General features: G+C 35.7%; 1 protein-coding gene across 2 annotated transcripts in view; it reads left to right on the top strand.

The window, feature by feature from the left end:
* The first annotated feature begins 3,207 nt into the window (after nt 1-3,207).
* The window catches only part of LOC127808951 (kinesin-like protein KIN-6), a 58,248-nt gene continuing 45,368 nt past the window's right edge, over nt 3,208-16,087 (top strand). For both annotated transcript variants that reach the window (XR_008025010.1, XM_052347702.1), the window contains exons 1-4: nt 3,208-3,712; nt 4,701-4,900; nt 12,419-12,542; nt 12,652-12,746. Coding sequence is in view for 1 of the 2 variants with exons in the window: in XM_052347702.1 (XP_052203662.1) it covers nt 3,239-3,712; nt 4,701-4,900; nt 12,419-12,542; nt 12,652-12,746 (893 nt within the window). In the remaining variant the exon portion in view is untranslated. The remainder of the gene's footprint in view (nt 3,713-4,700; nt 4,901-12,418; nt 12,543-12,651; nt 12,747-16,087) is intronic.

Raw genomic sequence — 16,087 nt, 5'->3', positions numbered from 1 at the left:
TAAACAAAATCCCGAATTTGGAATATCATACTTTCACACAATTCACTGAGTTCAACAAATAATCGATATTTCATGATCAATGATACATTGGAAGACTCTTTTAGGTCTTCCAATATTAATAGATTGATTGTGTCACTCTTGTATATTCCAAACAGAAAAAAAATCTCGAATAGTTATTTCTTGAATTTGAAATATAGTACTTGGGTTCTCTCAATAACTAAAAAATATAATATGCTTGAATTTAAATGGGGTTCGCAGTGGTGGAAGAACTTGATCGAAAAAAAAATATTCTAGTCGTAAGATATCTAATAAAATTGTCACTGGAATTGAAAATTTATTCAAATAGAATAATTAATTCATATATAAATAATATACTAAACACAAAATAATAAATAAAAATACTATATAAATTATATATTTATACTAAATAAACAAAAAATATATATTTGATAAACTAGCGAAAAAAATGATTTATGATTTATATGTTAGAGAAATAATTTTGTAAGTAAATAATTCTAAATATTTGATAAAAGATATATTTAAAATCTTACAAATTTTATAATTAGCTCTAAGTTTATTTGTACTAATAATTTTTGTATAGATAAATAATGATTGAGTGCCTTCCATGACATCTGAATATGCAAATATATGTTTGTGTCTTATATCCAGATATGTTTTCTTCTTTACATCTTATATTTGGATATGTTTCATTTATATTTGTCTTATATCTAAATATGTTTTTTTTTTTTTTGCCTTATATTTGAATATGGGCTTATTTGTTTGTCTTGTATTCGAATGTAGATTGAATATTCCGTCGCTAATTCAAACAGATATTAATTTAATTTTAATATTTATTAATTTTATTTATTGCTAATTCAAATGGAAATTTTACAAATTATTATATTAGTGACGAAAAATTCAGTCCCTATTCTGATTTTAATTTGTAACTTTTTATTAATTTTGCAACTTAACGATATAATATTTTACATTTAAATATAAAAATTTTATTTGTCAAATGAAATTTTAAATTTAATTTAAATATTTTATGAATTTAACATTTTAGCAACGAAATAATTCAGCTACTAAAACTTATAATTTTAATTTTAACGACAAAAGAATTTCGTCGCTAAAAGATTTAAATTTTTTCCCATTTAACTTCCATCTCTAAATTATTTTAAATTAAAATTTATTTTTATTTTCTTTTAGCAACAAAATTATTCCATCGCTAAATCATCTTAAATTAAATTTTATTTTTATTTTCTTTTAGCGACAACATTATTCCATCGCTAAATTATCTTAAATTAAATTTTATTTTTATTTTCTTTTAGTGACGAAATTATTCCATCACTAAAAGATTTTAATTTTAATTTAAATTTTTTTCTCATTTAGCGATGGAATTATTTTAAATTAAATTATAATTTTATTTTCTTTTAGAGACAAAATAATTCCATCGCAAAAAGATTTTAATTTTAATTTTTTTCTATTTAGCGACATAATTATTATGTGGCTAAATTAAAAAATTTAATAAAAATTTCAAATTTCAAATTATATTTTTAAATTAAAATCATGAAAATTATTTAGCAATGAACTTATCCATCACTAAATTTTAAAAATATTAAAAATTATTTAGCGTCGAGTATTTCCGTCACAAAATTAAAAAAAAAATTAGTGACAAAATAAATTGTTGCTAATCTGTCGCAAAAATTTAGCTACAGATATTCCGTTGCTAACCTGTTGTTAATTAGCGATGGAAAAATTTTGTCACTAAATTATGTGACTAATTTTTTGTTTCTTATAGTGATGGTTGAAATCAAATCAAATTTTTACACTACAAACAAGGTTTATTTATAAATAGTGGGATTTATTGAGTATCGTAAAGCATCAACACAAAACGTTGTCATTTTTGGAACTGGCAGGGGATGGAAGGCCAGGTGGCAAGCACACACTGGCTGCTCCAAAATGCTACCATTTTGGAGTTTGTGTGCTTGGATGGATAAAACGACAACCTCCATTGTCGTTTTAGTTTGTGGCATATTTGATTCTCTCATTACATTTTGTTATGTTGCTTGCTGTCGTAGATGCTGTTGATTTGATCATCTAACTTATCTCTGCCATTGCTTTACCTCATACCCTACCTATTTATATCACTCTAGTCCTCGAGATTTTAGTTGAAGTTTGATTGTTTTTGCTTAAGAGTTTTTGTAACATCACGCATCGAGCAATAGGAAAAACCAGAATAACTTATCCTGAGAGACCCACACGAATTTCTCAGGGGATCACCCATCCTTGAGCTACCATAGTTCAAGCACGCTTAACCCCGGAGTTCATTGCTTACAATTAACTTAAAAGGTATCCAACTAGTATTATTTTATTCCTTATTTAATCTCAATATATATTACATTTCTTTGGGTTATTGGGGTATTATAATTTCTTTTTCTTTTTTTCCCCCTATATTTTCTCTGGTTCTTAGGTATGCTTTCTAATTTGTTTGTGATCTTTGGACATTTTGTTAGAGGACTAGTAAATATACAGTGAATGTGTAAATATTTTTCCGACTAATGCAATGAGCTTTTATTGTCGAAGCTTAACATGGATATAACCCTATTTTTAGGAGTGAATCATGGTAAAATGTTGCCATGTTCTTTTCATTTTGTTTATTATTTTTGTGTATGCGTGTATGTGTGCTTCTAACCTTTGAATATTTTGTTTTAGATTTATTTGGTTTTAAGTGTTATAGGTGGCCGGGTCTATTGCTTGTCTCAACAAAATTCATATAAAATTACCTTTGATATTTTATTTGTAAAATCAGAATATATTTTCTAAAAATTCTTATAATTTTAATAATATCTGTACTTGCTTAATTTACATATATATATATATAGTGGGTGGGAGTTTTAATAAAAATAAAAAATAGATAGATATGAATAATGAAATTTCAAAGGAAAGATTGATGTAAGTGGAAGTCAAATATGCCCTGTGGCTGTAGTTTTTTTCTTAATTCAAAACAAAATTTGATGCCGAAATGGGCTTCCGTCTATTATATGTCACCGAAGAGGTAACAGGTTGGGCCAAGGGCCCATTGAGAGCCCAACGTGGCTCCTAAACTATGGTTCATTGGATCCCCAGGTCGGCCCAATGAATGAGTCAGCTCGCTGTATTTGATCCTTCGGCCGCCATAAATTCAAACTTCCTTTTTCCGCCATTATTCGCTGGTAGAAGCGACTAGCAAGAGAGGAAAATGGAGGAGCTAACTCCACCGCCTTGTCCTAACACCGTCACCGTCCGGCGGAACCCTCACCGGAAAGCTAGAGCCACGCCGTCAACGCGTGTTCCTCTTCCATCTCCTTTTTCTCCTCCGTCTTCTCTCTCAAAACCCCATGACACACAAGAGATCCTACATACGGATCCGCCAGTTTCTAAGAATCTGAAGGTCTTCTTGAGAATTCGACCCCTTACATCGATCAACAGGTCGGAAAAACGTAAGAACGGAGCTCTGCCAACCAAGACGGGGATCAAGAACGCTTGGCCTAGGAAAGTTATCAGCAAGGCCGAGCCGAAGGAAATGACGAAGAAGAAGAACGAGATTTGTATTTCAGCGAACGATTCCCACTCTGTGACACTCTCACCTCCATCGGCTCTGCAAGATGTCAGGCGAAGTAAGTCCGAAGTCTACGAAGGGTTCTCTTATGTCTTTTGCGCGGACTCGACACAGGTAATTGATCTTTCTTTTCCTTATTTCCTGCTTATTAAATTATGTTGGGAATTTGATTTATGGAGACAGAAGCAAAAAGAAAGGGGAATTATGTGTGCTCGCGCGTTCAAACTCAGCAATTGTCAGATGTGTTCTTTAAATTCAGGAAGTAATAAACTTATTTTAAAACCGAATGCTTTTCTGAAGCGGCTAGTCGTTCTTGCCGACAGCTACTTGACACTTTGAGTTTTGTGGGAGAGTTAGCAATAGAATAGAAAAGAGTGCGATGAAATGTAAAATAATTTCTATTTATTTGACAGAGTAGGAGATACAAAATAATGTAAAGTACTCTCTCCTTGTTTGGGAAAGCTATGAAAAAATGAATGGAATGGCATAATATTAAGCAATGAACGACAATTAATACTCTTTTATGTCAACATATTGTTTTGTTAAGGGCAAATTTGAACTTTTATAAAGTTATTAAAGCTAATGTTGTCAACACAAAAGTAAAGTTTTCCATCAATTTGAATCAAATCCATGTTCCCCAATTTCAAAGAGAACAAAGAAAAGGTTTTGGAGGAGAATGATTCGAAAGTATTTTCATCTATTTCTATTCCATTTAATATTACATTTCCCAAATGAGGAAAATTTTCTTCCACTAATTTCCCTTCCACCCCCCTCCAGAACGCTGGGTAACTCTGCATACCATAAGAGAATAAAGTTGAAAAAGTGCATGTCTTGCTTAAAACATGAGAACACCAAAATGGTGGGAAAATGTAAAAGAAGGAAAATTGACCTTATATATATTTCTTTTTTCTTGTTGGGTTAGAAAATGAATAAAAATGAAGAGATATTTGTCAACAAATTCAGTCTTTGATTATCCATTAGAAATATGTACCTATAAGCGATTTGATTATCATTTACCATGAAAGATTTTAGTTCCTTAGAATTTTGATTAAACAATGATGGGTTAATATTGGTGGTGAATTTATCTTGACATTCATTGTAGGATGAAGTTTTTGAGAAAATGGTGAATCCACTGGTTGATGACTTTCTTAGGGGTAAGAGTGGAATGTTGGCTGCCATGGGGCCTAGTGGTTCAGGCAAGACACATACAATTTTTGGGTCTCCTAGAGAGCCTGGCATGGTGCCTCTTGCTTTGCGTCGAATCTTTTCAATTGCTGATGCTAAGAAAAGTCAAGTATCGAGGTAGTTGACTTTCATTTTGTTTTTTCTATTTGCTCCTTTGCTCCTTTTGTTTCTTCAAGTCTTGTTCTTTTCAATTTGGATTGATTTTGGTTGAGATTTCCTCAAACACATCCAACACTATCCGCTTGTTAATTTTAATTTTCTAAATAGATAAATATAGTTAGAGAGAGAGAGATAGAGATGGCATTCCCTCAATGCTTTTTATAAGGTTTTTCCAATATCGGGCATAAGGGAAACTTAGGAGATTCTCCTATCCTCTTTTTTATTCTCTGATAACTAGATTCTCTCCTTTACTAACAGATAAAAGTGAAATGAATCAACATAATCTTATCTTTCTTCCTCTAGTCTAATGACTTTAATTTGTATGTAAAAACCTTAGGAAATCTTAATAATTATGTTGTCCTAATACTGTTGTGTTGAGTGATGCAAATAAGGAGTTCTAATTATTTTAGAACAATCTTATTAAAGGCCCAAGGCGCACAAAGGTGTTGGAGTCTGAGGAGCAAGGTGCAAGGAGTGGCGAGGCAAGGCGTGCGCCTAGGGGAACTAGGCGCATGCTAACTCAAAAAAAAAAGAGAAAAATATATGTCCTATTTGAAGAATAAGGTATAAAATAAGTCCTAACTCCTAACAATATATTCATAAGCATGCTATCAAGAAAATTAAAAAAATTCAACATATACTAACTAAGAAAAATATTAAAACAGCTTACATATATGTAAATTTTAGCAAAACACATCCCATCATATTTTAGCACCTAACATATAAGCATCACATAAGTTAAAAGAATTTGTAAGAAAAGTTTGAGAGTCTCTTTTAGTTTATCTGTTATTTAGTATTTAGTTATAATTGGAATTAGAATATGAAAAGTTTTCTTTTCCTATTAGGATTGAATTCTATTAAAAATCACAGCAATAAATAAAATACCATTTCCAATAAGTAAATATCAATTCCAATTAGTATTTAGTTATAATTGGAATTGGAATCTGAAAAGCTTTGCGCTTGTTCTCTTTGCTGTTTCAAGCCGTTTTTAGTTTTCCAAAACAGTGAAAACGTGTTTATTTTCATGTTTTGAAAAACAAGAAAAAATTTTGTAAAGAAAACTCAATACAACAAAAAATTGTTTCGAGTGTTCTTAGCCAAAATATGTTGAAAAATCCCTAAACACATAAAACAGACAGCCTCCCACTCTTTGTGTGTGTGTGTGCACGTGCACTCCTCGCCTACTACACCATCTCCTCGTCCTTTCCATTGTCCAGGCGGCTAGCCACGACTGCTATCATTGACGGCCAAGGCCTTTCCGGTCATCATATCTACGTCACCATCGCCGCTCGATAACCACCACTGAGGAGCGACCACCGTCTTATTCGCCATTACGCTCAGCCACTGTAAAGCGCCACAACCACTGCATCTCTGCAATTTTTGGCCACTGTCTCTTCATCTTCTCTGCCATTTTTGTCTAGATTGACTCTCTCTCCATTCATTCTAGTCGCTGTATATATACATATACATATATATATGTATATATTCATGGGGGTGTGTGGGCTGAAAATCAAAAATTAGATATGCAAAGATCTAACTATCAAATCTAACCCATTTTTGGGGATGTTGGTCATTGTGGTGAGGCGAAGTTGATAGTCGATCCTGATCGTTGGAATCACCGGTTGGCGATAGGTGAAAGTTTGGAAATTAATTTTTTTTGCTTGTATTTTATTTTTGTAATGGAAAAAAAAAAAATTGCAAGATTCAACAACTTCAAAATGTATATATTACTTAATAATATACTAGCATTAAACTGTTCCAATTTATTGAATAATCAAATTCATTGAATAAAAGATCATATAATAATTTTGTGAGAAAACAATTATGAGAGAAAAACCTAAGAGATGTCTCTTAGTGTGTTATTTATAATAGGCACAACGGGCCTAATAACTTACGGGCTTAGCCTAATTACACATAGTTAAAAACACATACAACAATATGCAATATATATAATTATACTATCCGAGGACAGTTTAGAGACTTGGTGAAGACATCGACAAGTTGATCACTGGAGTTAACAAACGTTATAACAATAACACCTTTAACCAGCTTTTCTCTAATAAAGTAACAGTCGATTTCAATATGCTTAGTCTGCTCATGGAACACTGGATTGGAAGCAATGTGCAAGACAACCTGATTATCACAAACAAGCTTCACAAAACTTGAGTTCCTTTAGGAGTTGCTTAAGCCAGATGAGCTCACAAGTTGCATTAGCCATAGCCCGATACTCTGCCTTTGAATTGGATCTAGCTACTACATTTTGTTTCTTACTTTTCCAAGAAATTAGATTTTCTCTCACAAGAACACAATATCCAAAGGTCGACCGACAATCAGAAGGAGAGCCGGCCTAATCTGCATCTGCATAACAACAAATATCTGTGTGCCCTTTATCCTCATAGAGTAGCCCTTTACCCAGTGCGCGTTTGATATATCTCAGAATCTGGATAACAGCATCCCAGTGAGAATCACATGGAGAACTAAGAAACTGACTCACCACACTCACAACAAAAGCAATGTCGGGATGAGTGACTGTGAGATAGTTCAATTTGCAATCTTCTATACCTTCCAGGATCTGAGTAAGAGCCCCCCTGTCCCGACAAGAGTTTGACATTTTTGTCCATTGGGGTGTCAATCGGTTTGCAATTCACCATATTAGTTTCTTCTAAGATGTCAAGTGCATACTTCCTCTGAGAGATTGAGATCCCATCTCTTGATTAAGCAACTTCAATACCCAAGAAATACCAGAGTTTGCCTAGGTCTGTAGTTTGAAAGTGCTAATGGAGATGTTCCTTCAAATTTCTTATACTAACCTGACCGCTCCCTATGATAACAATATCATCTACATAAACAACGAGGTAGATACATAAAGAAGAAGAATATCGATAGAAAATTGAATGATCAGCTTCACTTCGAGTGGGACCAAAGGTTTGAACCACAGTGCTGATGTAATACCCCGAGAGCCCAGAGAAGGGGGGGAGAATGTAATACCCCGAGAGCCCAGAAAAGTTAGTATATATCGAGGATAATGTAAGAAAAGAACCAACACTAGCTGGATACCTTTTGGGCTGAATGTTGGCAAAGAACTCCCAAGTTAAGCGTGCTTGACCTGGGGCAATCCAATGATGGGTGACCCCCCCCTGGGAAGTTCGTGTAGGCCCATCAGGGTAAGTTGTTCCGGTCCTTCCTATCGCTCGAACGGGATGTTACAGGTGGTATCAGAGCCGACCCCCGAGCCTCTGAGCGCGGTGGTGGGGCAAACCTCAGCGAGGAGACTGAGTCCCTAAGGGGGGTGCGTGTAGGCACCTTAGGCGAATCCCACATCGGCCATGTAAGGGGGGAGATTTGGGACCGGTTGTAAGGTCGCATGACGGGGACGTCATGTGCTTAAGGGGGGGAGAATGTAATACCCTGAGAGCCCAGAGAAGGGGGGGAGAATGTAATACCCCGAGAGCCCAGAAAAGTTAGTATATATCGAGAATAATGTAAGAAAAGAACCAACACCAGCTGGATACCTTTTGGGCTGAATGTTGGCAAAGAACTCCCAAGTTAAGCGTGCTTGACCTGGGGCAATCCAATGATGGGTGACCCCCCCTGGGAAGTTCGTGTAGGCCCATCAGGGTAAGTTGTTCCAGTCCTTCCTATCGCTCGAACGGGATGTTACAGCTGAACTTGCCGAACCACGCTTGTGGAGATTGTTTCAAGCCATAGAGAGATTTCTTGAGTTTGCAGACTCTATTGGACTCCCCCTGAGCAACAAAACCAGGTGGTTGCTCCATATACACCTCTGCTTGCAAATCATCGTGAAGAAAGGCTTTCTTAATGTCCAATTGATAGAGCGACCAATGATGCGTGGCAGCCATAGAGAGAATTAGGTGAACAGAGGCCATTTTAGCAACTGGAGAGAAGGTCTGTTGTTCAAAGAATGTGACATTAGTAGACATAAGATAGCGGTTCAACTCAGGAGAGTAACACTTATAGCCTTTCTACAATCGGGAGTAATCGAGGAAAATACACTTGAGGGATTTCGTAGCAAGTTTATCCTGTCTCGATGAAAAGGAATGCACAAAACAGATACATCCAAGTACACGAAGGGGAACAAAATAAAGGGGCTGGGAGGGGAACAAAAGAGAGTGAGGAATGTTGTCCTTTAAGACTAAAGATGGCATGCGATTGATCAGATAACACGTAGTAAGAACAACATCTCCCCAGAATTTGGTGGGAAGATTGGCATGTAAAAGTAGTGTTCGTGTAGTTTCAATGAGATGGCGATTTTTATGCTTGGTAACACCATTTTGTTGAGGTGTATATAAGGACAAGAAGATTGATGCAGAATGCCACAAGTAGTCATGAAAGTATTAAATTGAGAAGAAAAGTACTCAGCAGCATTATCACTATGTAAAGCACGATTAGAAACTCCAAACTGTGTTTTTTGTCTGAACAACAAAAAACAACTCAGATCGACTCTTTATGAGAAACAACCAAGTGTAGCGAGAAAAGTCATCAATGAAAGTAACAAAATATGAGAAACCAAGGGTAGAATTGACACGACTGGGCCCCCATACATCAGAGTGCATAAGAGAAAAGGGAGCCTCAGCCCTATTATTAACACAACTGGAAAAAGAATTACGTGCGTGTTTACCACGCTGACATGACTCACAATAAAAAATTGGCAACGATGACAAACTAGGAACTAATTTCTTCAATTTGGAGAGGTTGGGATGACCAAGACGAGAGTGGAGAAGATTTGGGGAAGCAGCACTGATGTAAGCCATCGGCACAGTAAGATGATAGTGACCTTGTGACTCATGCCTGACGCCAATCGTCCGCCCTGTACCCTGGTCCTGTACGCAAACAGAGGTAGGAGTGAAAGTGACTAAGCAGTTAAGGGTTTTAGTAAGCTGGCTAACTGAAATCAAATTGAAAGGATTGCCAGGGACATATAAAACCGAATTTAAAGATAAAGATGAAGTGGGTGTGGTTTGGCCTATCCCTTTAATTGTAGTTTTGGTGCCATCAACTAGGGTAATTGTAGGCAAGGTATCAGAATAAGTAAGTGAAGAGAAATGAAGATCATTACCACACATATGATTAGTGGTGCCAGAATCTATAATCCAAGGACCAAGAGATGGGCTTTTAGCAACGCAAGCAACAAGATTACCAGGATGAGACTGCTGGGTGGCCTGAAACTTCAAAAAGACATCATACTCAACTGCAAACATAGGTATCAACTGTGAACCTGGTGTAGATTGGGCAGAACTAGGATCACTTTAGAATGCATGAGCTGCACTGGTAGATGATGTAGGCGGAGCAGCTGGCCGACCATGTTTCTTCCAACACTTGTCCTCAAGATGACCCAGTTTCTTACAAGAGGTACACTATGGACGTGGTTGATTATTATTACGGCCTCTATTTCCTCCTAAGTGAGAAGCCTGAGACACAAGGGCTGAAGATTTGGTTGGAGGAACAACATGAGAAGAAGAGGACATACCATGTGCACCGGTCATGTTCAATAACATTTTAAAAGAGTCCTTCATGGTAGGATTAGTGGAGCTGGTTAAGATTTGATGCTTGATGGCGTCAAATTCTGGTTTTAGACTGGAAAGAGCAATAACCATAAAAAAACTTCTCTCTTTGAGCAACCTGTTCGGTCTTGGTCGTAGTAATGGGAAGAAAAGCATCAAATTCTTGCATGAGAGCCCGAACCTGTCCTAAATGAGATTCCATGGACAACTCTTGCTTCAGATTCTTGATATTAGAGACCATAGTATACAAACGCTGTATGTCATTCGTATAACATTCTTCAACTTCCTTCCACACGTCAACACAAGTTTCAAATGGGCGAAAGAGCTGCATGATGGATGGATCAATAGACTGCCCTAGGAGGCTGCATAACTAGGCATCAACTTGTTTCCATCTAGCCCGATTGGCTTCCAACACACTTTCAACCTTTGTGGTAAGATGATTGGCTTAGCTTTGCCCTTTGAACCATATTTTGATAGAGCTACCCATGAGAGATATTTGGAAGACCCTATCAACTTGACAATGGTGATATTGGCCCGTTTCGAGATTGTAGACAGTAAAGGATTGAGAGGCAATAGGTGTGGTTGCGGGAGCAACACCAACAGAAACTGCATCACTGAGGTCAGACATAAGGAGGATTTGACACTGGGAATAGGCCTAGGGAAGGGAGGCAAGCTGATCTGGAGAAGCCAAAAGAAAATGGCTGGCGGACGCGCCTTCATGTGCCGGCGCATGGGGGCGAACGATTGCGCGTGGAGGCGGGGCGTGGGAGCTCCGGTGGCTGCGATTTTCCGGCGGCAACTCGGCCTGAAGGCAGAGAACCCTAGGGTGGGGTCGGTTCTAGCAAATGATGGCCGGATAGTGATGTTTCGGCTTGAACAGTGACGATGAAGAGAGAAAAACTAGGGTTTGAAGCCGCTGAAAAAAAAAAAATACACAGCGATTACTAGGGTTTTTCCCACCTGTGGCTCTAATACTATGTGAGAAAACAATTATGAGAGAAAAATCTAAGAGATTACTCTCTTAGTGTATTATTTATAATAGGCACAACGGGCCAATAACCTACGGGCTTAGTCTAATTACACATAGTTAAAAAGATGTACAACAATATGCAATATATCTAATTATACTAATAATTCTAATAGTTTTTTCTCAAAATTCCAAAGTAAACGCGTTTTCCAGTTTTCTATTATGAGAAAACAGTTTTTCAGAATGATAAAAAAAAACACATTTTTAGCAATATCAAAATAGATACTTAAAGGTGCACCTTGCGCACCTTTATTAACACTGTTTTAGAACATTATGGTTCTAGGTATTTAGGAGAGGATGAGCGTTTGTGAAAAAAGTAAGGTTGGTCTTTTGTGATTGGAAGGTCACAAGTTTGAGTCGCAAAAATAAACTCTTTGTAAAACAAGGGTAAGGTTGCATATAAAAATGGCCTTTCTCTAACCCTTGTAAAGCAAGGAGCCTTGGGTAGTAGGAATTCCTTGTTCTAGGTATCTAGGAATTTTAGAAGATTAGGAATTTTATGTTTTTGTTTCTTTCTTTAGTTTGGTTTGTTAGTTTGATATGTTTTTTGTGAGAATATGAGTTTATAAATACCTGTCACGGATAGGAATTATTAAGAGCTTGATTAATTGAATATATATTAATTAATATCATTTTCCTCTCTCTTTTCTTTTACTTCAATTCTTTCCTTGTTCTTTTTCTCTTTCTCTTCCTGATTTTCTTTTGTTCCTGGCTTCTTTCTCTTTGTTTTGTTCTAAATCATTGAGTAATTGGTGAGAATTGAATTGGGTTTTAAAGGAGAACTAGTGTTTTACTAACAATTATGCATTTCCTATTGAAAACAACATTCATATTGGAAATCATGGGCAGGTATTATTATTTCTTTCAAATTTTTACTTAGGAATGAATATTGGTTCTAAGTCATCCGTTATATAATAACGTGCACAGGATGTTTTACCTATCAATGTTCGAGATATATTCGGAGAGAGGAAAAGCGGAAAGATTACTTGATTTGTCCCAAGATGGGGGTGATTTGTCCATGCAACAATCGATTATCAAAGGCCTAAAAGAGGTTGACATATGTTTCTAATATATGCATGTCTTATCATCTTGGTTCTTCTTCTTATAATTATATGGAATGTTAACAAGCGTTTATGTATGTAATTGGTGCAATCAATCAGGTTGTCATTTGTGATGTTCAGCAGGCAGAGTCTTTGATAGCATGTGGAATGTTAAAACGAGCTACAGCTATGACTAACTCAAACAGTCAGTCCAGGTGCGTGGGTTAAAATGTGATGTGTTTGCAACAATGATATTTATCTATATCACATAAAGACAAGCTATACCCATTATTTCTGGAAGGTGTTATCATCATCATTTGACATCTACTAATAACACATAAGAGAAATGGCTAATTCTTTCTTTTTTCTTTTGGTGTGGGGGTAGGGGGCAGGGGAAGGGATGATGATGGCACCAAAGACAGCTATAACTTCTTGAATTTGTAGTTTGTTCAATAAGAGAATCCAAATTTTATTCAAGTGTTGCTAATTTTTTTCAGCTGCACTTTGTGTTTGTCAAAGGAGTGCCTAGGTGCGAGGTGCACAAAGGTACAACTCTATGCGCCTATTCACCACTAAGGTGCAGTGCCATGCGTGAGGTGCTGCTTAGGCATGTGCCTCGTGCAAGGCTGAAGGCACATGACTTGTATGCATAAGTGTATTAAAATCCTATTTTTTGTCCATTTGTCATATTAGATCTTATTTCTTGTTGATTTAATTGCATATATTGTGAGAGGCAAACCTAGTGGGGTAATCAGATTTCCCACTTGTTGGGATCTTTTGGCAATAATGTTCACTCGTTAGCAAAACTATTCATGTTTTTGTTTTGCTTCATTTTTGTTTCTTTTTTCTAATTTCTTTTACAATTTAGAAGAAACTAATTATGTGTTGTAATTGTTTTTCACTGTGTGTTCTGCTTAGGGTTGCAATCGTGTCGTGCCGAGCTACTAAGCTCGCCTCGGCAAAGCTGAAACTAGGTTAACATGAATTGAGCTCTAGCTCGGCTTGTTAATTCTGTTGACAAGTCGAGCTCGGGCTCACCACCACTAAAAGAGGATGTTGTGAGGTGGCGACAGTAGAGGAAGGGGAGTGCAGTGGTAGTGAGAGGCAGTAGAGAGGGATGATGCAACGACAGTCGACAACGAGAGGTGAGGAGGTGGTGAGAGGAGAGGCAGGGGTGAGAGGAAGGCGGTAAAGGGAAGAGGAACAAGAAAATGTAGATTGCTGGAGAAGAAGAGGAACATGTGGCAGAGAGGGAGGATACAACTGTAGTCGGCGACAAGAAGTTGGCAGCAAGGGAAGAGGAACAAACAAACTGTATGAGAAGAAGAGGAACAATTGGAGATGGGAAGGGAAAAAGAGGAGAGGAAGGGTTTCTTGGGGAGAGACACCCACAAAATCTAATAAATGATATAAATGATAATGATGATATGTATTTATATGTATATATGTTAAATAATATATTTATAAAATATATATCTAATATATTATACATACATATATTATCTAATCATAAAATATTATATTTATAAAATTATGAAAAAAATTATTAATGTGTTTATAAACGAGCCTATTTTCCTGAACTAATCACGAACTTCTAATTGGGTGTGCTCACAAGCTAACAAGCCGACCTTGATTGAGTTCAAGCTCGGCTCGTCTACAAATTGAGCTTCAAAGTTAGGCTCAAGCTCGGCTCATTTACCTTAACGAATAAACACGAACGAGGTTTTATTGAGCCGAATACCGAGTTGCTCATGAACGACTCAACTCATTTGCGACTCTAGTTCTATACTATACTTTTTTTTCTTTATTCTAATTTATGTTACAATTTAGAAGAAACTAATTTCTAAGAAACAAATGTTTTGATTGAGTGATATACATACTGATTTTTGTTTCTCTCTTCTAATTCCTTTTGCAATTTAAAAGAGACTAATTGTTTTTCTTTAACTTTTTATGCATTGTGTTTTGTTGTAATTTTGTTCTTTAAACACATTGTTTCCTGTAATTGTTTTTTGCAGTGCGTTTTGCAATAATTTTTTCTTTTCCCTAATTTCTTTTGCAATTAGAAGAAACTAATTGTTCTTTTTTTGCAAGACTATTAGTTGTTCTTATAGGGTGTGTTAGTTGTCATTTATGATTTTATGAGTTTGCATCTACCTCCTTATTGGTGCATATTGAAAATAATAGTGTATAAGTATGTTATAAGCATTTTGATTGTGCACCTCATGTGCTTAAGTTTGGCGTTTCACCTTGTGCCTTGCGCCTAGGCCCCAACCATTAATTTGTGCCTTAGTGTGCCTTGCTCCTTTGACAAGTATGTACGTTAGCTAATCTTTCAATAACAATAAGCACAAGCCTATGGTGATTAACTTAGTAGTTTCAAAACCTTGGCACATGTAAGGTTCTTCATGTTTTAGACTTAGTAGATAGATGATTTATCACTCATGTTATTACATCATTTATAGGGATGATAATTCATATGCTAGTCATGGCCTATGTCATAGAGATTGTCTTGTGACAAAATTGTTACTTAATATTGCATTTTCTTTAACCTCACTAGCTCATCACTAGTTTCTAAATTGCCATTTGTGTACTTTCTTTAATGTCTAAGTGTCTATTTTACTACAAAATTCCTCCAACTTGATTTTTCAAATGTACAATATATATATAGAATTTAAATTGATCTGGAGATCGTCTAATCGTTATTCATTTGTACCATATAATCTCATATTAGTGAATAATGTTGGCTATGTGGGTTAAATTGTAGATGATTATCGACCTAGTTTAAATTTTGGAATTTGTCTTGAAATAATTAAGCATGAGGTGGTGAAGAATACACAACAACAACTATCACACAAACTTAATCCCACTAGGAGGGATTTGCAAGTTTGTGAAGAAGAAATAAAAAAAGAAATAAGTTTCATCAATATCTTCTCATTACACCTTGTTGAGGAAGGTATCTCGGTGGAAAGAGAAGAATTCCGAAGATAAAGGAGATAAAACTGAAATAAGAGGGATAAGAACAGGTTGAATAAAAAGAAGATAAAGACTACAACTGTTCTTAAGAATTAGGAGAAAAATTAGGAGAAAATTTCTCTCCTTGTTGTGAATTTGAAACTTGTATTTTAAAATTCCTAGATTTTAGAGATAGATGATAGATAGTTTTATGTATTTAAAGGCATCATGCTATCTAGTGAAGGTGTGAAACAGTTAGTATCATTCACCCCTATTACTTAAGAGTGTGTTAATCCTAAATTCTCTAAGTTTGTTCATACCTATAGTGATATTCTATTAGCATTGAAATCTCTTAACTTCTTTATTTCTTCAAATGAACTTAGATACTTAGTTTTTGGTTTTATTTAGCCGTTATAGACTTATCTTTTATGGAACTTTGAATTTGGTTCTCTCCCTCCGTCTCTCTCTCTCTCTCTCTCTCACACACACACACACATACACACACACATCCTTGTTTTTGAACACATGTATTGTAACAAGTTTTATATATTTTAGAATTGATGAAATTGTTTCTTTTATAAGAACCATAACTACATGCTTCGAA

This window comes from Diospyros lotus, chromosome 8 (assembly GCF_014633365.1).
Source record: "Diospyros lotus cultivar Yz01 chromosome 8, ASM1463336v1, whole genome shotgun sequence".
NCBI lineage: Eukaryota > Viridiplantae > Streptophyta > Magnoliopsida > Ericales > Ebenaceae > Diospyros > Diospyros lotus.
The sequence above is the reverse complement of the archived record's forward strand: the minus strand, read 5'-3'. Positions and strand labels throughout refer to the sequence as shown.